General features: G+C 45.5%; 1 protein-coding gene across 4 annotated transcripts in view; it reads left to right on the top strand.

Moving 5' to 3' along the window:
• The first annotated feature begins 326 nt into the window (after positions 1–326).
• LOC141056203 (C-type lectin domain family 2 member B-like) overlaps positions 327–22,962 on the top strand; it is a 29,327-nt gene continuing 6,691 nt past the window's right edge. The window contains exons 1-6 of one of the 4 annotated variants that reach the window (XM_073552910.1): positions 327–554; positions 5,877–5,955; positions 15,755–15,853; positions 16,353–16,537; positions 17,299–17,405; positions 18,195–21,133. In XM_073552910.1, the coding sequence (XP_073409011.1) occupies positions 501–554; positions 5,877–5,955; positions 15,755–15,853; positions 16,353–16,537; positions 17,299–17,405; positions 18,195–18,324 (654 nt within the window). In that variant the 5' untranslated portion in view covers positions 327–500 and the 3' untranslated portion in view covers positions 18,325–21,133. Of the gene's footprint in view, positions 555–3,069; positions 3,214–5,876; positions 5,956–15,754; positions 15,854–16,352; positions 16,538–17,298; positions 17,406–18,194; positions 21,134–22,962 lie in introns of those variants that run through there. The other 3 variants (XM_073552909.1, XR_012221595.1, XM_073552908.1) reach the window with 3 other exon arrangements.

The following is a 22,962-nucleotide window of genomic DNA, read 5'->3' as shown; positions in this document are numbered from 1 at the left end:
TGGGTCACACAAGCCATGGGCGTGGCTTGGTCAGGTCACGTGTCCTCTTACCAATAGCGTCGCGAATTGTATTGAATATTTTCCAGAATAACCAGATTTTATATTATTTGCTGTAAAAACTTTAACAAACACAAAATGAACATGCAAAATAGCAACAAGATCCTAATTATCAGTGCCACATTTTAAAGCTACCTTCACACTTCGCAAGTTCGCTGTGGGCTGTCTGCTGCAAACAGTCTGCAGCAAAGTCAGTGCTATGTGCGGCAGCAGGAGGAGCATGCATTCTTTCTCAGTCTCCTGGATAAGATCAGAGTGACTACTTCCGGGAGGGGCGGGGCAAGAGGGGACTGACTGTGGAACGTGAACTGGCAAAGAGCCGTTTAAATTTCAATTGGCTCCCTGCCAGGAGCCGGCTCATATGATTCACTATAAAGAGCCGGCTCTTAGAGCCGGCTCCTTCGGGAGCTACCCATCACTACTTGAGACTATTAACTCGCCCGATGAAGACCGCGGCCGGAGGAGGGATGCCTACTAGGATGGCGTCTCTGCAGCAGGTGAGTGCCCTCCTTTCTGCAGGTGACGCCGGCTGTGCCTGTGTCCTCTCTCCACCTGCTCCCATGCTGTCACTGTATGTGGCTGATGCGGTACTGTATATGGGGCAGAGCTCAGATACTGTATATGGGGCACACCTGTTGTTCCGGACTCCTTGGCTGCACTTGCCTGTCCGGTTGTCGGTGCCTCCTCGGAGTCAGGGATACAGCTGTATATATCTATGGGTCGCTTTGCTGCTGTAGAGCGCGTTATCACCGTGCACCTTGTTGTTTATATGTTTACAACCAACTTTTGTCCTACAGAATTGTTATCACTGGAGGCAAAAAAAAATGTCGGGAAGGGGGGATTCATCTGCCTCCAGCTGGGGTCTGTGGGGATGTGATGGACAAGAGATGAGGCTGAAGCTCGTTTTTTTTTAAATTTTTTTAATTGTAATTTTTAAAAGGAACCTGTCAGCAGGATTGTACTCAGTAACCTACTGACAGTGTCAGGTCGGCGCCGATATACTGATTACCAGGATACCTGGTGATGAAATCCGTCTAGTGGTTGTTGTTTAACCCCCTCATCGCCAGAGGTTTTTTTTTTTTTGTTTTTTTTTTAATATTGATCTGGCGGTTCTGAACGCGGCAATACCTAATGTGTGTGTGATTTTGATTATCACAGCTGACACCCAGCACTATGTGTAAGGGGCGGTCATGGACTGCCCCCAGCACATTAACCCCTGGAACACTGCGATCAAACATGATCAAAGTGTACCGGGGGCATAGGGAAGAATGATGCAGGGAGGAGGCTCCCTGCATGCTTCCCTGAGACCCTCGGAGCAACGCAATGTGCTTTAGAAAATAAATAGGCATCAATGCAGAAATATTGATCATTTAATGGACACAGAATGGTCAGATTTTGTCGCCTGGTCATATAATGCACCCAATCCTAGTTTACATCCTCACCTGTGCTCAGTAAATGATCGGTTAATTAGTGGTTGTGTATAAAAAGAAACCCAGCACTCCAGACCTTCACTTGAGCTCTGACTCCCTGCGACCAAATGTGTCTCAGCATCAAGTACAAAGAATTTAAAAAAAGATTCGAAGAGACTGGAGATGTGTTTGACAAGCACAGGTCCGGCAGACCCCGCAAGACAACTGCTCAGGAAGAACGTTTGTTGGTTACAAAATCCAAAGCAAGCCCCTCTTCCACTGCAGCAGGGGTCCAACAGGCCTGGTCACCTCAAGTCCCTGTGTCACCTAGAACAGTTTGTAGGATTCTGGCTCGAAATGGCCTCCATGGTCGAATCAGTGCCCAGAAGCCAGCACTAAACAAAAGGCAAATAAAAAAAAAAAACGTGTGGTGTTTGCAAAGTCCCACAGCCTGCTAAACAGATGGATGCTGGAAAAGTGGAAGAAGGTGGATTTCTCTGATGAATCTTCAGTAGAATTACACCACAGCGGCCACAAATACTGCAGGAGACCCACTGGAGCCCGTATGGATCCAAAATACACCCAGAAAACAGTTACATTTGGTGGTGGAAAGATCATGGTCTGGGGTTACATTCAGTATGGGGGTGTGCGAAACATTTGCAAGGTGGAAGGCAAAATCAATAGCCTAAAATATCAAGAAGTATTAGCTTCCTCTTATATTCCAAATCATAAAAGGGGTCAAATTCTGCAGCAGGATGGTGCTCCATCTCATACATCCATCTCTACAACAAAGTTCCTCCAGGCAAAAAAAGATCAAGGTGCTCAAAGACTGGCCAGCCCAGTCACCAGACATGAGCATCATTGAGCAGGTTTGGGGTAGGATGAAAGAGGAAGCTTGGAAGACAAAACTAAAGAATCTAGATGAACTCTGGGAGACATGTAAGACTGCATTCTGTGCTATTCCTGATGATTTCATTAGTAAATTGTATGAATCATTGTTGAACCGCATGGATGCAGTCCTTCAAGCTCATGGAAGTCACACAAAATATTAAATATGACTCTAATAGCACCAGAACTTCATTCACCAATGTTATGCAACATATATTTGTATTTTAAGTTAATTACCGTATTTTTCACTTTATAAGACGCACCCCAAAATGTGCTAGAGAGGTTTTTTTTTATGTTAAATGGAGGTGTGTCTTATAATGCCAGTGTCCGTCTTTCAAATCATATACCGTATATGTCCCTCATCCTGGTATTTATAACTCCCATCCTGGCACATTGCCTCCTTGTGCTGGCACATAGCACCCCCATCCTATCCTGGATATGACCCCCCCCCCGGTCACTATGTGCCTCCCTGCTGGTACTCACACGGCCACTCGTCCATATATTCCCCCCCCCCTGCTGGCACACATTGTCCCCTCCCCCCTCCATATATTCCCCCCTGCTGGCACACATTGTCCCCCCTCCTCCTGCAGGGCGCACGCAGCAGCTCATTCAGGCAGATCTTTGTAGCTACAGGACCTTCCATGATGTGACCAATAGGAGCTGGTCAGCTGCGGTCATGTGACTTGCAGTGCACACTGGGAGTCATGTGACTGCAGGTCCTATTGGTCACATCATGCAAAGTCCTGAAGCGATGAACTGCTTGAATGAGCTGCTGCCGCCGCTCGCCCTGCAGGAGGAGGATGACAGCAGACTCGACACAGGAAAGCCACAGGGGAGCTGGGAGCAGGAGCGATCATCAGTAAGTGTCTATAGTGACGGGGGAGAATGCAGGCACATGTAATATGCACCGAGGTGATGGACAGCGGGTGCAGTGAATATTACATGAGCCTAACGAGCGGGAGCACAGGACCTCCCGCTGTCTCTGCAGCCCCCGTCCAGCTCACCCCATCCCCCTGACTCCACGCCAGAGCCGCCCCCCCCCCCACTCTATAGCACAGCAGCACACAGATACGCTTTATAAGGCTGAGTGCAGACGGACTTTTTGGTCCTGTGGATTTTTCCGTGCAGAATGGAAGAAAACCGCAGGTCAAATGACCTGCATTTTTCCTGCGGATTTCTTCCATTTTTCATGCGGTTTTCCCCCTGCGGATTTGGTGACGGGAGATAGAAAACCGCACAAAAGAAGTAACATGCTGCGGATTTTGTACCGTGGGAAAACCGCGCGGAAAAATCCGCATCGTCTGCACAGCGGTTTTTTTGTTTTTTTTTAATTGCTTTTCATGGTACTGTACATCACAATGCGGATATGCTACATTTCTGCGCGGTAAAATCCGCTGCGGAACCACTGCAAATCTGCATCGTGTGCACACAGCCTAAGACGCACCCCCCCACTTTCCACCAATATTTGGGGGAACAAAAGTGCGTCTTATAAAGCGAAAAATACAGTATTTTTTGAATATCACATTACTTTCTGCGGCGACAAAACTTTTGTCTTGCCAATATCTGACCATTCTGTGTCCATTAAATGATCAATATTTCTGCATTGATGCCAATTTATTTTATTAAGCTAAACCACATTTCAGCTTTCTAAAGAATAATTTATACAACCAATGGATGAATTTAACGTCAGGTTATAAGCTTTTATTTACATAACATGGATAAGCGACATAACGCCTGTCAGGGAGTGTATACTGCATGAGCCCCACACAGCCTCTATATATGCACTGCATGAGCCCCCATAGCCTCCCCTTGAGCAGCAACACTTCCCCATGTGTACCATGTCACCCCCAATAGCCTCCCCATGTGCACCCAAACATCCCATATACATGAAAAAAAATGAACACCTCGGTCCCATTCCCTGGCGCTCTGCTTGTCTCCCTGCCTCCAGTGCACTCACTCTCCGCACCGCAGCACGCAATGAAATGACGTCATCGCGTCAGCTGTTTCACACGCTGATAGGTGGATGAAATGGCTTGAGTTCAAGCTCTGTAACAGTGACCTCATCACTTGCATTCTTCCACGTCCCTGAGGTCACAGGAGTTCATGGTGGCAGCGAGCACAGACTGTGACGTCACCGCTCGTCACTGAGCCTGTGCCCACTGCTTCCCTTTCATTCCCCAGTAGTTTACAGCCGGGGCGGTCACATTAGCACTGCTTCGGTTGTGAGCTGTACATTCCCCAGATATGGATTCCGGCGTGGGACTGACCGCGGGATAGGTTGGTATATTGTTGGTTTAGAGGGCATTGTTTGGATTAGCAGAACAATAAAGATGGCTAAACTGTGTGGTGTATGATTTCATTAAAATACTTTATTCTTACTGTGTTGTGTTTATTTAACCCTTTGCCAACTATAGGATTTGTAATGGATAGAGGTCTTATTGACACCTATCATTACTAAGCCGTGGGCTTGATGTCACCTTACAATAGGAAGGTGACATTAACCCCACTTGACACCACTACAGGGCAAGTGGGAAGAGTGGGGCAAAGCTCCAGAATTGGTGCATCTAATAGACGTGCCTTTTCTGGGCGGCTGCGGGCTGCTGTTTTTAGTCTGGGGGAGGTGCCCATATCCATGGCCCCTTAACAGCCTGAGAATAGCAGCCCGCACCTGTGAGTTTTACCGGGTTGGTTTAAAAACATAGCGGGGGCCCCACGTTGGGTTTTTCATTCATTCTCCCCTGCTCGCACTGATCACTGGCAGAGCAGGGGAGAATGACAGCCGCGCTCTGCACCGGTCGCTGGGGAACAGCGCTTTACAGTAGTGTTACTTCCCCGGCAGCCGTCCGTGTGGTACTGATGCGGCACACGTAGTACACACACGGACACTGATATTTCCGGTACAGTAAATATCAGGACGTGTGAAACCGGCCTTATTAGGAGTTTTTGTATATACGCCGTCTGATCTTGTTCTGCGTCCTGTTCGTTACCCCTGAATTCTATACTTACTTTTTTTTGTTTTAAATGAGAATTATATTCTGAATTGATAAAATCTAAATTTTTGGATGGAGTTTCACTTATCTGTGTAATGAAAGTAGTGGGGTTTTTTTCAGGTTCTCAAAGCAATCCTGTAGTTTCAGGACATTTGCATGCACATTATCAGCAATGAACGGACTCTGATCCTTTCTTTTATTTTTTTTATTGAAGTACCGTAACTATTGAGCGTGGGTGAGTCTGTGATGTCTCCTATTGTGATTGGTGTATAGAGGCGTCATCATTTCCACTCCTGCCTCTGATGATAATGAGACTTCTGAAAACTCTTCATGAAAAGTCACAGGTTGAGTCTGAAATGGCCCAATGGCCACTGTGCAAATAGCAAAATTATTATCCTTTTTTTTTTTTTTTTTTTTTTGTAATGTGAATATAAAAATTGGTAAAAATAAATTCACGTAACAAATCTGCATTATAAGATGTGCTTCCCCTTGATGTTATTAGTATTTATCATTTTTTTTTTTTTTTTTTCAGATTGATGCAGAAAACACAATACCACTGAAAGGAAACAAAAACTATCAGATGTCAGAGGACTTGGCCTTAAAGTTTTGTGGTGAGTTTCATTCCTTCATGTTGTGATGTCCGACGATGTGGAACAAAATTTATCCCCATGAAAGCCAATACTGATAGTGACCGATCTGTCACCAGAGCTGTGTATTGTAAGCAGCGGCATTTCAGCTTATGGTACGGATGTAGGTGTGAACATCGCCCTATAGCTTCACAATACTTTCACTAAATCTCAAGGACAGACATTGATAATCCGCACTACTGGCGAATTAACGAATCTGCGGATCTCCCCATAGTCTTTACTGTTTTAATGTAGAAACGTTATTGGGTTGTGTTTTTTTTTTTTTTTTTTTTGTTTTTTTTTTTTTTGTTCTTTTTCGCCATTTATCCATCTTTGCATTTTCTACAATAGAAAACATATTAATATAATACATGTTGGACTTGTATTACTGCACCCGCTCAGCGCAGCAGGAGAGGTGGCTGTCCATGTCAGTCTTCGCTGCATCTGAGCATTATATTCATGAACTTGGAGGATCTGTATGAGCAGCGCTCCAGGACCCAGCTGGATGAAGCAGATTCATGTCTGCTCTTTTCTGGTTTTTGCCATTTTCATGTTATGCAAAAAAACAAACAGTTGCATCTGAGGTCGCGATTGTTGTGCTCAAACAGGAAAAAGAATGAAAGAAGGAAGCCGGCGGATGACGATGAACCTGATAAAACATTGAGTTATGTTGTTGTCACTCATGTGGGGGTAACGCTGCAATCCTGGTGATTTCGTCCCTGGCTTTTGTCTGTACAGAAATCCCCGTTTCTGCGCCCTATAGAGATCGGGGTATCGTACAGCGTAGATAAGGTCTGCAGTGGACAAAACACCTGATCGCTCAGGCTGTGTTCACACGGAGGGTCTGACCTGTGGGGAAACTTCTGTCTAATTCTACGGGAAATCCATGTAGTTTCATGAGGACGTGTGTCCCGTCCCCCCCGGCGATCCCAGGACCGATGACCCATCCTCAGAAGTGTGTGGGCAAAAAAAAAAAATGCAGATGTGGGGCACGTGTCTCTGTTATACTTTTTTCCTCTCTGATTTTTGGTTTAAAAATATTGAAATGGAAAAACTTCCCAAACACTCAACATGTGCACGTGGTGCAGGCAGCTGATGAGTGTGGAGAGACCCCCGGGGAAATGGAGAGCTGCTGACATCCTCATCACTGACAGCTGCTGACAACCTCATCACTGACAGCTGCTGACATCCTCATCACTGACAGCTGCTGACATCCTCATCACTGACAGCTGCTGACAACCTCATCACTGACAGCTGCTGACAACCTCATCACTGACAGCTGAGGCCTGGGGTCCTTGGACTGTGCATTTCCAAGAAACCTCTATGCATCCAACCATTTTAATAATGCAGGATTAACTCCGGTGTGTGGCGTTAATTCCTGTAATGCAGGATAATTAATGATTACTATTAATATAGGTGATTACACACGGTATGTATATTGTATTTACCATAAACATGAAGATGAGATCATTGTGACATTACCTGTTATTACTGTAAACACAACACACCTGATTCATCTTCATAACCCAAAAAACACCTGAAAAATCCGAGGGGGAAAAAATCCAGTAATGGCCACGGAAACTCCCAATCACCTGAAAGTGAATCTTCACTATTTCCAATTGTGTCACTGAGCTCCGACTGCCAGACAGTGTCATCTATCCAGGGCTGCTGAGTACAGTGAATCTGTCAGCAGATATGTAATCTGAGAGCAGCATGATGTAGGGGCAGAGACCCTCATTACAGTGATGTGTCACTTAGTGGGCTGTGTTTTTCTGACTGAATCTGTGTGTGTGAAAAATCACAGCACGCACTAGTATTTTTTTATTTTTTTTTTTCCATAAAAAGAGCAAGTCAACCATTTATCTCTGTGTGTGCAGTAAAGTAAGAATTGAATGCCATAAAGAGCCGCAGTAAAGCATCTATTTTTTACAGATACATTGCAATTTTGTAATATTGGAAAATGTAAATGGACAAATTGTTGATGGCTGCTGCTATGTGTGTATAATGAATATGGCTGATGACTAGGTGCCTAGTGTTGTCTAGTCCATCCCCACCACTGATTAGCAGCTGTCTGGCTGTGACTGACAGTCGGTGCTGTGGTCAGGGGTTATACAGGGCTCAGTATTCCGAGCTCTGCTACATCAAAAACAGATTTTTATTCGGTCGTCCATGACTGCACCACCTGAGAGAGGGGATCCGCCCTTCAGGAACAGGAAACCTACAGATACAAAAAGGGTGGCACCTCTCCCACGCCTCAGTTGGTTTCCAGTTCATAGAGGACAGGACTTCTACAGATCATCCGTCATGGATCATCGAGGATATTCCCAGGCCGGCTGACCGGCCCAGGTAGCGGGGGGGTCTCCTACCTTGGTCAGTGCGGGGTCCCTGGAAGCACCACGGTGAGGCCGGGCAGGTCTCCACGGCAGTGTGCGGAGCAGGTGGGGCAAGGGGTCCGGAGGACAGCCGTCTCCAGAGTGCCAGCTCCAGAGGCATCTATGCCCTGGGCCCCTCCTGGTGCGTTTCCTCCGGGGTCCAATCCTCTCCTCATCCGGGTCCGACGTTGGCGCCCAGTCGGCAGGTGCAGGGCGGCGCATGGGGGGGGCTGGAGGCATTACTGAGCCGGGGGGCGCCGTGCCGGCTCCTTTCTGCGCGCTCCCGCGGTCTCCAATGAGCGGTGGGAGTGGAGGGGCGGGGTCGGGAATGCCGAAACCGGAAGTCGGGTGCCGGCCGGCTTTCCGGTATTCGCCGCAGAAGCGTGGCTATCCTGGGCCGCGTGCGCAGCGGCCGGGGGGGAGGCGGGAGGGTCCCGGGTGGGAGGTGCCCTCGGCCAGAACCCTTCTGACCCGGATATCAGGAGGCATTATAAGGCAGGCTGGGATGCTGCTGGGGTGATTCTGAAGGCCCATTGCAGCAATGGATACAACGGAAGCCCCCATAGACCAGCAGGACGAGGTGCAGGAGCGCCCGCAGAGACAGGCCACAGTGAAGCCTCATAAAAGTGGCCAGCAAAAGAAGCAGAGCCGTAGAAGTTCCTCCAGACTGAAGGATCCCCCTGCCTCCCTCCGTGATCCGGGGAAGAAAAGTTCGGGAAAACAGAAGCACAGGGAATGTGCCCTCTGTAGTTGCCCCTTGCCAGATGCCCACCCTAAAAAGTTGTGTCAGCCATGCGTGCGACAGACGGTAGAGTTAAAAAGGGAACGATAGTCCATGGGTGGATTGACAGGCCCTTACACTCTTAGCGGAATAGACGCCTGACTTCACCACAAGCCTGAGGGAGATAATTAGGACAGAGATGAAAGCCCTATCACAAGGGGAATCTTCTAGGAGAAGAGAGGCTAGTTTTTCAGGCTCGGAGTCCTCGGTCGCCCCTAGGAAAGACTATGACTCCTCAGAGTCCCCGGCCTCCTCTTCGTCTTCTTCGGATGAAGACTCTAGCCGATTCTGCTTTCCGTTAGACCAAATGGATAGGCTAGTCAAAGCAATAAGGTCCACCATGGGGGTAGCAGACACAAAGCCGGAACTCTCAGCACAGGACATGATGTTCGTGGGTCTAGATCCCAGGAAGCGCAGGACTACATTAAATGATAAAGTCCAGAGCCTGATAGAGAATGGAAGAGGCCTGAAAAAGGGGCACCTTGCCACCAGCCTTCAAGCGGAGGTACCCTTTTGATGACCCAGTGGTAAGCAGATGGGTTAAGGCCCCTAAGCTTGACGCAGCAGTAGCGAAAGCCTCCAAAAAAATCCTCCATACCCTTTGACGACATGGCCTCCTTAAAAGATCCGTTGGATAAAACAGTGGATTCTTTTCTAAAGGGAACATGGGAGATGTCAGCGGGCGCGCTAAGACCAGCGGTATCTGCCACATGTACAGCCAGATCCATGATGGTCTGGCTAGATCAACTGGATTCTCAGCTGAAAGACGGAGCCTTGAGAGCATCCATCCGGCAAACCCTGCCGATCATCCAAAATGCTGCTGCTTTTTTAGCTGATGCTTCGGTGGACTCTGCAAGGATGGCGGCCAGGACCGCAGGATTATCTAATGCAGCCCGAAGGGCGCTCTGGTTGAAGTGTTGGCCGGGAGATATCCAGGCCAGGTCCCGACTCTGTTCCATTCCGTGTGAGGGGGAATATCTATTTGGTCCCGTCCTGGACGAACTGTTAGAAAAAGCCGGGGATGATAAAAAGAAATTCCCCAGTCTGCTGAACCCTTCTTATAGACGTCCTTTTATCAGGAAGGGATAATGCCGTAGAAGGTCGTCCAGAGATCATGGCAGATGGGATGAAAAAAGAAGGAAAGGTACAGGATTTATGTTTGGAGGAGGGGGGCGCCAGGAAGGTCCAGCATGTGACACTAAAAAGCCGCCCCAATGACTAGTTGCTCCGGTAGGAGGGAGACTAGCTGCCTTCTACCCGGCCTGGTCGCTGATCTCTAGTAGCAACTGGATACTGGGGTCGATAGCTGCGGGACTACGACTAGAATTCTCCTGGGTTCCCCAAGATCGATTTAAGGTCACCCCACTCAGGTCTTTCTCCCCCCCCCCCCCCCATCAGAACAAGCTGCCCTGGAGGCCGAGGTTCATGATCTATGCTGCAAGAAGGTCCTGACAGAGGCTCCAGAGGGAGAAAGGGGGAAAGGTTTATACTCCCCTCTGTTCCTAGTCCGTAAGCCAGACAGCTCCTTCAGGACTATAATAAATCTTAAGGCCCTCAATGAGTTTCTGGTCATACGTCCATTCAAAATGGAAACAATTCCACAATAACATTGTTGTTTCAAAATTGCTTTATGGTGGTGTTAGAATTAAAAGACGCCTACTACCATATACCTATTCATGCAGCTCATCAGCGTTTCCTCAGAGTGGCGGTTCAGTTAGATGGGTCAGTTCAACATTTCCAATATGCGGCCCTCCCCTTTTGGGTTGGCAGTCGCTCCCCAGGTGTTTACTAAAGTTATAGCAGAGGTTATGGCCCATCTACGTGAATCAGACAGTCTAGTAGTCCCCTACCTGGATGACTTCCTTATTGTAGGCAAAACGGCGGAACATTGTTTGGAACAGCTACAAAGGGCAATGTCTGCCCTAGAGCGGTTAGGATGGCTGCTTAACATCAAAAAATCTTGGTTACAGCCGAAGAGTCCAGCAATTCTTAGGCCTAATCCTAGATTCTGAGAAACAGGAATGCCGTCTGCCTCCGGAGAAGCTTGTTCGCCTCCACTACCAGGTCCTGAACGCTTCCAATAACCCCGCCATGTCCCTTCTGGGTTTTCTCTCGTCCTGTATCCCCGCAGTCCAGTGGGCCCAGTTTCATGCAAGGAAACTACAGGGCGAGGTTTTATTACATCAAAAAGTTCTTGGGGGTTACTTGGAGGGCCAGCTAACTTTGTCCTGAAGCACAAGGGAGTCCCTAGAGTGGTGGCTAGAGAAGGATAGTTTATCAAGAGTGGTGCCCTGGGAGTATAACATAACCCACATAATCACCACAGATGCAAGCCCCTTCGGTTGGGGGGCCCATATGGGTGAGGTTGTGGTCCAGGGCCTATGGGAGCATCATCAGATAGAAATGTCATCTAACCTGAAAGAATTGACAGCAGTGGAGCAGGCAGCTAAAAAGCTCCTTGTGTATCTACAGGGCCATCACGTGTGAGTGTTCTCTGACAATCAGGTCACCGTGGCTTATATCAATCACCAAGGCGGGACTCGTTCCAAACCCCTGATGAATGTAGCAGGGAGTTTGTTCCAACTAGCAGAGCAACATTTTCTATCTTTAACAGCTCTACATATAAAAGGGAAAGAAAACATCGCGGCAGATTTCTTAAGCCGCAATCTGCTAAAGCAAGGAGAATGGTCCCTAAAAAACTCCATCTTCAACCTGATTGTACAAAGGTGAGGACAACCAGAGGTAGATCTCTTCGCCACCAAGGAAAACAGGAAAATAAGACAATTCTGCTCCCTAAATCCCAGAGAGAATCCTCTGGCGGTAGATGCCTTTCTGATAAAATGGGACTTCAGGCTAGCCTACGCCTTCCCTCCCCTATCTCTACTACCCCTGGTGATGAGGAAAATCAGAAAAGACAGGGCAAGGGTTATAGTTATCGCTCCATTTTGGTCCAGGAGGGCATGGTTCTCATGCCTCAGGACCATGTCGGTGTCCGAACCTTGGGTTCTTCCGGACATCCCGGATATCCTATCCCAGGGCCCAGTCTTTCATCCTCAGGTGGCTGGCCTACATCTGACGGCGTGGAGTTTGAACGGTCACTGCTAAAAGATAAAGGTTTCTCCCCAGACCTGATTAACACCCTACTTAAGTAGGAAAATCATTACGACCAAGATTTACGTCAGAATTAGGAAAAAATTCCTTCAGAACTCAGGAGCAGTCGCGGGGGATTCAGTGCCTACAATTCAAATCTTAGAATTTCTACAGAAAGGTCTGGACATGGGGCTTTCCACCAGTACCCTTAAAGTACATGTATCAGCCTTGGGGGCCCTCTTTAGCTGCAACATCGCGGGTAATTACTGGGTCAGTAGATTCATTAAAGTGGCAGGTAGATCCAGACCAGTAGTGAAGGATAGATTCATGCCATGGGACTTGAACCTAGTCCTCACGGCTATGACAGAGGCTCCATTTGAACCTATCTCATCAGCTTCCATAAAGAACCTGACCCTCAAAGTAGCCTTCCTGGTAGCGCTGACGTCAGCTCGTAGAGTAAGCGACATCCAGGCATTATCTAGGCGTCCACCTTATATACAGTTCAGAGACGATCGGGTAATACTTAGGCCTGATCCAGCGTACTTACCTAAGGTAGTTTCTAGCTTTCATAGGACACAGGAAATAGTCCTTCCATCCTTCCTCCCCAATCCAGCTAACGAGAAGGAAAAGAAACTAAACACCTACAGTTACCGATCCCTGGAAGAAAGAGAATGCCCTGTTTGTCTTCCATCAAGGCCCTAGGAAAGGTCTTAGTGCGTCAAATACGCTAGCCAGGTGGATTAGAGAGGCTATTTCAATAGCATACACCTCAAAAGGCAGGTTGGCACCTGGGAGGGCGCATTCCACCAGAGCCATGGCGACCTCGTGGGCCGAAAGATCGGAAGTCTCCATTGACCAGATATGTAAGGCGGCTACGTAGTCCTCTCCGAGCACCTTATAGTCATTATAGGCTAGACCTTGGTGCTTCCGCAGACCTCTCCTTTGGTGTAAGGGTGCTGCAGGCTGTCATGGACAACCGAATAAAGTCTTAGTTACTCACCGGTTAACGGTATTTTTCGGAGTCCATGACAGCACCCGTATATTCCCTTCCCGCAGTTAATTTGGGTGTGCACGTCTTCCTCTTGTATATGTCCACTGGTGATAAATAATTAAGTAGTAATAGTATTGTACATAAATCATGCCATTAACCTTGTTGGTCCTCTTGTGCTCTGTAATCCAACTGATGCGTGGGAGAGGTGCCGCCCTTTTTGTATCTGTAGGTTTCCTGTTCCTGAAGGGCAGATCCCCTCTCTCAGGTGGTGCTGTCATGGACTGAGAAAAATACCATTAAGGCTAAGTGCACACGTAACGGAACTCTCGCGGAAATTACCGCGAGAGTTCCGGAATTCCAGTCCGCGGGAAAATCGCATTTTAAATTCCCGCGATTTTCCCGCGGAAAAACTAGCATTTTGCAAGCGTAATTAGCTTGCAGAATGCTAGCGTTTTCCAAGCGATCTGTAGCATCGCTTGGAGAACTGATTGACAGGTTGGTCACACTCGTCAAACACAGTGTTTGACAGTGTGACCAACTTTTTACTACTGAGGCTGCCTATGCGGCATCAGTAGTAAAAGATAGAATGTAAAAAAAAAATAAAAAATACTGTTATTCTTACCCTCCGACGTCCCGCGCATCCGTTCCCAGTAATCCTTTGCGAAAATGCCCGCGATGACGTCAGTTCTCGCGGGATCGCGACTTCTCGCGGTAATTCGCGATGACCGCGAGAACGGACGTCATCGCGGGCATTTTCGCAAAGGACTACTGGGACCGGGAGCGTGGAGAGAAGCGGGAATGCTGCGCGGGACGTCGGAGGGTGAGAATAACAATATTTTTTATTTTTAAATTCTTTTTTTTTACAGGAATATGGTACCCAGAGCCCGGAGGACAGTCTCCTCTCCTCCGGACCGTGGGTACCATCCGCAAATGTTCTGCTTACTTTCCGCATGGTGTGCACAGCCACATGCGGAAAATAAGCGGAACAATGCATTCCTATGGGTGCGGGATCGCCGCGATTCCGCAAATTAATGAGCATGCTGCGGTTTTTACCGCGAAGCGATTCCGCCGCGGTAAAAACCGCAGCATTAGCACAGCATTGCGGAATCCCATAGGAATGCATGGGATGCTTATTTTTCGCGTTTTCGCGGCAAAATCGCGCGGTTAAAACCGCCGCGGAAACGCGAAAAAAACGCTACGTGTGAACTCAGCCTAACCGGTGGGTAACTAAGACTTTCACAGCTACACCCAGTAACTGTGACACATCACAGGAAACAGGGTCTCAGCCCCAATGTCATGCTGCTTTCAGATTACAGAGCAAAACCTGCTGAAAGATTTCCCTTAAAGGCCATAGGAATCACATTTGTGTAATTTGAATTCATCTGTTCTCTGAAAAGAATGGTATATTGTTTTTATAAATATATTCATATACTTGGAGTCTAGTGTTGTTTTTTTTTTGTTTTTTTTTAGGAATTGTCTGTGCTTAGACATGATTTATCCATGGCATAATGCGACAATATGGGGTCAACTGAGTCCCATTACCATAAGCCCCCTTGTGTGTGATGCATTGTGCTTCTGCCATAGCGGAAACTGCTTCATAAGTGGGCGAACTAGGTGGGCCACAAATATATTGGTATAGGAGCCACGTAGGGTGCAGAAAACATCCCCCCCCCCCCCCCCCCTCGCACCCTTCGTTCCTTCCCCTAAAAATACTTTAAGGGTGAGTACACACAGTGCGGATTTTTCTGCGCGGATTTGCAGGTAAAGTGGCCTGCGGTTTGACACCTGGACAATGGAATAGGTGTCAAACCGCTGCAGAATCCGCAGAAAGAATTGACATGCTGCGGATTTAAAACCGCAGGAAATCCGCACAGAAAAATCCTCAGCGGTTTTGAAAACCCATTGGATAACATTATACTGTACAATGTTTGCGGATCTGCAGCAGAGAATCCGCAGCGTGTGCACATACCCTAAAAGTCGGGAGGACTGAGCCGCAGCGGACACCAGTCAGTTAGGTCCCTGTGTCTTCTCCCCTCCTGCTGCCGGTGACTGACAGGTCTCTCCGTGCGTGGGTGTATTGGGAGCTACCTGTCACTCGTGGATAGAAGCTGCCAGTGACCTGACTGCCTGACTAGTGTCATGTGCGGCTCGGTCCCCGGCAGCTTTTTAAATTATCACGAGACAGGTTCTCTTTAAAGTCTATTTTTTGCGCAAAGGCATCATTTAGATTTTTTTCCCCACTCTCTTTCTTGAAGAATTTGGTCGCAAAAAAGTCAACAAATGCGACAAACGATCCGGTCTCTGATTTCGGACAACTTATACTTTTATTCTACAAGAGAGGCGTTGATGGAGCGGGGTAGGAGCAGTGCGCTCTCGTACAGAACGTGGGAGAACTTGGCCAAGCGAGTGTTCCTGTGTGTGGAAGAGTCGGCCGTTGTGTCCGACAGCCATCTAACTTAGCAACTGTTACCACTAATTTACATTGCATGCGATCAGCAGGGACATTTTAAACAATGACAAGTGATTGATTATTATTTATTTATTTTTTAGGAAGCAAAAAGAAAACTATGTTACTACTCACAGCCCTGATATCTGTAGTAGTCATTACCGTCGTCCTCATCATTGTGTTGCTCGCTGTAGTTGCTGGAGGTAAGTCTCATGTCCTGATAGAAGAATCATGACATAATGTTACACTGAAGATGGGTGATAGGGGGAGACAGCAATGATTACCGGGGTAGTGTGCGGTCGCTGCTATCTTGGCACTTTGTAACATTTTGCTCCCTGGTGCGGCTCTGTTCCTCTGTAACTCGGGCATGTTTTCTGGGCCTGATACACGGAGGGTTGATATGGCGGTGTGGTAGAGATAACAACCACAGCCGGTCACAAATGTAGAAAATGAAATAATGCAGGAAGCAGAAGGCTGTCTTCTTTTATACATACAGTATTCCAGCATCTGATGATCCGGCATAGATCTGCAATGTACCATAGACTTTTATGGCCGGCTGATAATTCAGAATGCTGGCGCGATCTCCTGTAATCCGGACATGGATTTTGCACATATTTGAGAGAACCGTCCATCGTTGCAATGAAGAGCGCTCTCGTAAGAGCAGACTGTGGAAAGGTCGATATGTAACGTCTTTCTTTACAGGTAAATGTCAGACGCCCGACCCCAAAATAATACCCGTCTCCCGTGACCCCTGTGAAGACGACTGGATCTGGTACAAGAGAAAATGTTATTATTTCTCTCCAAATATTAGTGAATGGGAGAAGAGCCAGAGCTTCTGTGCCTCCAGGAACGCGTCTCTGGCCATTATAGACTGGACATACGAGCTGGTAGGTACCTGTGGGATGCAGGGGTCCGGGACCCTAAAAGAGCAACCTCACAAGCCAATGGGTATTGTGTGAAGGATGGTAGTCCAGCTTCTATCCATAAAATCAAATCCTTTATTTCATGATTAAAATGGATATGGCGACACTACAATATACCTAGGCATAGACCTGATGGGGGCTAAGAGGTGCAAGGAGTTGAAACCGGGCACATTTTGAACGACTGATGCCTTCTTAAACTCTGTGTATTTTAATCATGAAATAAAGTATTTCATTTCATGGATAGAAGCTGGACTCCTTCCAATGCCTGTCAGAGATGAGACTCCGGGCTTCTCCACACCAGAAGCTTACCTGGTTTCCGAGGTTTTTTTTTTTTATTTTTGTTGCTTTTATGGACGTGGATTGCATTTGGTCTACATTATTGCCTTCACAAAAAAGCTATTTATTTTTTTTCAAATTGATTTTTTTACTTTTTTGAGCTGTCATTAGTACCATTTTTGGAGACACAACTCATTTGCTGTTTTTTTTTTTTTTTTTTTTTTTCTAATTTCTGTGGGAGACCAAATGTAAAAAAAAAAAAAAAAAAAAAAAAATTAAGTTCGGTGTTGCCATAATCGTCCTGGAAAAAAACAAGACCTCATACGGCGATGGGGACAAAAAAATTGGAAGAAGGGGACAGAAAAAACAAAAATGCAAAAATATAATCTCACCTGGTCGTGATGGTTGTGGATTGCTAGAAGTCTCTGACGATGGTTTTTATTCTGCAGGACTTCATTCTCCGATTTAAAGGCTCCTCTGATCACTGGATCGGTCTAAAAAGAGAAAACGAAACTCAGCCGTGGGTTTGGACGAACGGCTCCAACTTCAATGACCTGTAAGTGCAATCACCAGTCGGTGTCGGTGACATTGAAACGCGTTGGATTTCTGTAATCTACTGTAATCTATTCCTTGGGAACCAATGATACTGATCAGATGACCCAGAGGCTCATGTAAGAGGAAACCTCCCTACAAGCTGATACCCGGCCGTCATGGATATGCGAGAAGTTTCCCAGAATGATAGTGATTTAATTTATGTAAATATTATTACTTCTCTGGGGAACACAGAAAAAATTTTTTTTTCTCCTGACAAGTAGTATTTCAGAAATCTCATGCACGTACTTTTGTTTTTGTTTCACCCATGGAAGGCAATGAGATGGTGCAAAAAAAAATAAACAAAAAAAACCCCTCAGCCAACAAGCTTTGCTGCCTTTGGTGAACAAATGTAACTTTATTTAAATAAGTACCGTGGACAAATCGCACGTAATCCACCAAAAATGGTGGAAAAAAAAATACATTTTGAACCTAATTGGCTGCAGAAAAAAATGCTGCGTGTGAACATGGCCTTAACGCCCAATTGTGGATTTTTGAACGCGTCCTCTGGATTCTCCATAGAGTAGTCTGCTGATTTCTCCTATTCCCATTGAATGGAGAAAATGTTCTCTGTATGGGAATCCGCATGCAAACATCCAGAAACCTTCTAGTTAAAGGGATTGCCCTTATTTGGCGATGGCCGCACATGCGCACCACCAACGCACATTATGTGCACCTGTGCTAAGGGGATGAACGGATTTGTGAACTTTTACATTCTCACACTGTTGTTTTTTTTTGTCTCTTCTCCCTCCAGGTTCTCGATCGTTGGCTATTCGAGCTGTGTGCTGGTGAACAGTGGCCGCATCGCCAGCGCTTCGTGCTACTCGGACAAACACTGGATCTGTAACAAACCGGCCGCTCAGACCACGAATCCTCGTTTTTAGTAGGAGGCGTTATGAGACCGAGTACACAGATATATGCAGATGCCTTCATGCCTCCTCTATACGCAGGAATATGGCGGCTAGTGGGCTACTCTGCACTGACGAGTCCCAAAAAGGATGAAATATTTGTGCGACAGAGATCGCAGGTAATCGGCTTCCATCACCATCTCCATCTCTGTGTTGTGTTCTGCAAATCCGTTTGCAACTTTAGAATTTCCATGATATTTGGGAAGGGAAAGTTTTGCAAAATAATTAATTTACCCATTGTACCCGGACGTGTCGGGGTCCTCTGGGCTATGTGAGCTCTGGTGTTTTCCGTGAAGGTAAACTGCCGGATAATGGTTGAGGGCAGGATGGCCGTCATGTGCAATCCCTCACCAAGATGTTTTAGTAGGGGGTCCTGGCTGCCAATCCTTGCTCACCTTTCGTGGCTCGTTAGGCTGACCACCATTTAAAAAAAAAAATAAATAAATAACTTTGAATACAAGTCATGAGAAGTTATATGATGGATTTGTAAAATGCTTCCTTTTTTTTTGTGAATTGGAAAGATTTCCATATGTAGACTGATATGTTAAAAATCCACTTATAACTTTTCAGTCTCCTAAAAATCTTATGTTCTAGAAATATCCTAGAGGAGAGGCATGAAGGCTTCTGCATATAAACATTGGCATCTGCCCAAGTAAAGGACTTTGCGGGTCCATTGTCTCACTGTCCATTGTGTTGTGGGTGAGATGATCTTGAACATTTTTATTGTCTGCACTGAAGTATACACAGAGTACACACATTTACACTGAAATTCCTTTAATCCGGCATCTATGGTAAAGAATGGGAGATTCCTTAGTATACTGAAGTCCTTTACTATCATGAGCTGGATTTATGTGCCTGACAATCTTCAGCCTCATGTGGAATCGCATGTCTTTTTTTCTACTCTGTGGCCGGGCTCTTCCTCTGTTTCAGTAAGGATCGTGTGTTCCATGCTGGGCAGCCGAATGTGCCGCCTGTCTCTGGAGGGATCGTGTGTTCCATGCTGGGCAGCAGGTTGTGCCTTCTCTCTCTGGAGGGCCCGTCATATTGTTGCAAGGTTCCGGGTCAAAGGAATTTTACACATATATTATGTGAAGTAAGCACCATGCTGCAGAAAAGTGAAGCTTGAGCCTTGTCACACGGTTAGCGAACTCAAAACTAACTAAACGTTAACATTTATATATATTTTTAAGCCCTATAATTTCTGCATTCCATAGAAAGTCATAGGGTTTGTATTGATTCTGACTCATGTGGAGTCCTATAAACCTATGAAAATGACACGTAACCAAATGTGTATTCCAAATCCAAAGTTTTAGAAATTCTACAGACACAAAAGTAACATAACCGGGGAAAGCTCCTCAAATGTTGAGCTCCCAAAGTGAAGGGATGAGTGAGAATCTAAAAGGCTGCAAAGTTGTAAAATCCTATAAAAAGGATTGCTGTCATATAATATAACAGAAATCTGGGTGAAATGTACATATTGGAGAGTCAGTGTCACCTGTACATGTAAAGTGGCGTGTGGCCACATGCAAATGTAATATTTGAATACGTATATTATAGTCACATTATGCAAAAAAATTTCAGAGCAACATGGCAGAAAGAACTGGAAACGTGCGGTGTGATCACATGGATTGTAAAACATGGACTATAAAAGCAATAAAGGTGTAAGAGATGACTCAGTCAGAATTAGTTGAACAAATATGTTTGGAATCGGTCACCGAATCCCCTATTTGTGCCAAATTTATGTTTGACGATCAATTCCAAACATATTCGGTCATTTCTACTCCTATTGACAACAATGACGTTGGGCGAATAATGCAAAAATAATAATCATCGCCGGTCGGAATCGAATTTTGAAAACTCCGCTCAACTCGCGTGAGAATAAGATCTGTCCAAGAAAACCTGAGAGAATTCATAGTGACCTGTGCCCATATATAATCCTATATTGCTCGAGCCTGCGGATCAGGTCAAAGCCATCGGCGAGTGCGCGCTAGATTCCTACGATGGGTATCGATCTGCATGGAATCTGCTGTACATCCCACCCATGACGCGCGGCATACACTGACATTTATCATCGCACCGCACAGTTACAGGTCCTTGTTACTTGGCTTTGGATTCCGCAGCATATTGTTTGTATGTGGTCACGTGCCGCTGTGTATGTACAGGCCACATCCTGACTCCTCTATCTGCACGTCACCCAGATCTTTTATTTTCTATAACCGCAATGTTTGTAGATGTTTCCCCTGAAATATTATTTTTGTGTCTGTATTATTTCTAGAAAAAACTTTTCTTTTGGATTTTGAAAATACATTTTGTTATATGTCATTTTTATAGGCGTGTTTGATGTAAGGCACATAGAAGTGCTATATATATATATATCTATCTACTTTGTGTGCTGTACGCAGCACTACCTTATGTATTGTGATCTCTCTGATTATACCCCAGTGATCAGTTTCTGATCAGTGTAATGCGGGCGGCGCATTTCTGCCTCATTGTTGTGGTCTCATCGGATAACCCAGACTGTGCCTTGTCGGTGAGCAGGGGATGAAATGCGCCCGTGTTACACCAGTGTGAAATTAGCAGACAGTCAAAATGGACGTCATCACGTTTGTGTACAAAGTCTCCTAACTGTCTCCTATTAAAATAGGTGTGTAATATTTGTGTATAGTCTTTTCTTTTTCTGTTATAATTGTATTAGTTTCAGAGAAAAGGACATTAACAACTTAACATATAAACATGTATTACAAGTGACGTACATAGTGTAAATAATAAACCACATTCTCTAATATTTCCTGATTAGACTCCTCCACCTTTTAGCTGATAATGAGACAAACACTTTCAAGTAACCAGTACTGCAGACCCCTGTATGGACCAATAAGAAAACAAAAGAAAGGAAAGAAAAATAAATAAAAAAGAAAAGGGGGGGGGAGATATATATATATATATATATATATATATATATATATATATATATATATATATATATATATATATATATATATATATATATATAGAGGTTGGGGAAAGGGAAGTATATGTTAAGGCTCTGCTCTGCTTTCTAATCAGTCCCCAGCGCCGATCCGCCCCCTACTCCAACAGCCTATGAAACTAAGGTAAATCCCGAAACAGAATCCACTCACTCCACGTCCTTCTAAATTTGTCGGCACGGCCCTTAGTCAGCAGAGAGTTCCTCCATTCTGCAAATATTTATTATTTATTATTATTTATTGTTATAGCGCCATTTATTCCATGGCGCTTTACATGTGAGGGGGGTATACATAAAAACAAGTACAATAATCTTAAACAATACAAGTCATAACTGGTACAGGAGGAGAGAGGACCCTGCCCGCGAGGGCTCACAATCTTCAAGGGATGGGTGATAATACAGTAGGCGAGGGTAGAGCTGGTCGTGCAGCGGTTTGGTCGATATTAACCATTTCATTATACTGTTCTGAAATGTGAGGGGTTTGAGTTGATTTCCAGTAGCGTGCGATTACCGTGCAGCTGTTACATGATATCATTTTTTTTTTTTTTTTTTTTTTTTGAGATGACGCATCAGAAAAAAATATATACGACTGTATGAGCCACGTGCAGGCGAAAAATATGTATAATACTTACCCTGAGGATTCAAAATGCGTCAAACATCTGTCAACTTGAGGGCGTGGATCACCCGTTTCAGTGATGAAAGTTGTCTAAGAGGAATGGCGCCTCTACCTGAAGAGGAATCTACCGCAGGGGATTACATGTAAAGTTGAAGTCTCCACCTACAATCATGACTCCTTCTGAAAAATCAGATGGAGATGTTAGAAAAGACCGACGTGTGGGAATCTGAGTCTTATTATTTGCTATGTACATATTGATTCCGCTATTTTGAGTTTGAGAATAACATATCTGCCTTGATCATCTATAAGAGAATCTATGAGAGTATGGGCCAGTGACTTATGAATTGCTGTGGAACACACCCTTAGAGCGCGAATCCGGACCAGCGCTGTGAACCCACCGAGAGTATCTATCCCTCAAGGCCGGCGTGTGCCCGTCTTTAAAACGCGTTTCCTGTAGCATAAGAATTTAGACTCTGTGCATCGAGTACAAAATTTGTGAGCGCTTCTGTGGGACATTAAAGCCTCTTGCATTCAAAGAGCCTATTTTGACAGAGGACATGATTGGTCATTGGATGGTGAGGCGTAGGAAAGGTGAAAAACAAACACAAGAACAGAAGAAAAAGAAAAAATTAAAACTAACTTATGTAACAAAATATAACAATCTAGTGAGGGGGAATATAGAAATTTTAAACCTGTGCAGCAGAGTGTAAACCCCTTGTAAGGACGGACTTTCCACTGAGGAGCCCCCCAAACCAGACATCAGGCCATACCACTTTGCATTAATCTCTAGAAAGACTGGCAGCCTAAAAACCTTTCTGGAAATAACATACACTTTTTCATTTATCGAGTTAAATATAAATGAAATATCCTTGCTAAGTAATTGTTACTATCAACCAAAGACCCAATATTATCGACATACTGGAATATGAACTCAGTATTATGATCTGATTATATAGATGAATTATCGTAATGGCTATTATACTCACCACTAAAGATATAGATTTCCTATATGAAC

This window comes from Dendrobates tinctorius, unplaced genomic scaffold (assembly GCF_039654945.1).
Source record: "Dendrobates tinctorius isolate UK_male_01 unplaced genomic scaffold, ASM3965494v1 ptg000196l, whole genome shotgun sequence".
NCBI lineage: Eukaryota > Metazoa > Chordata > Amphibia > Anura > Dendrobatidae > Dendrobates > Dendrobates tinctorius.
The sequence above is the reverse complement of the archived record's forward strand: the minus strand, read 5'-3'. Positions and strand labels throughout refer to the sequence as shown.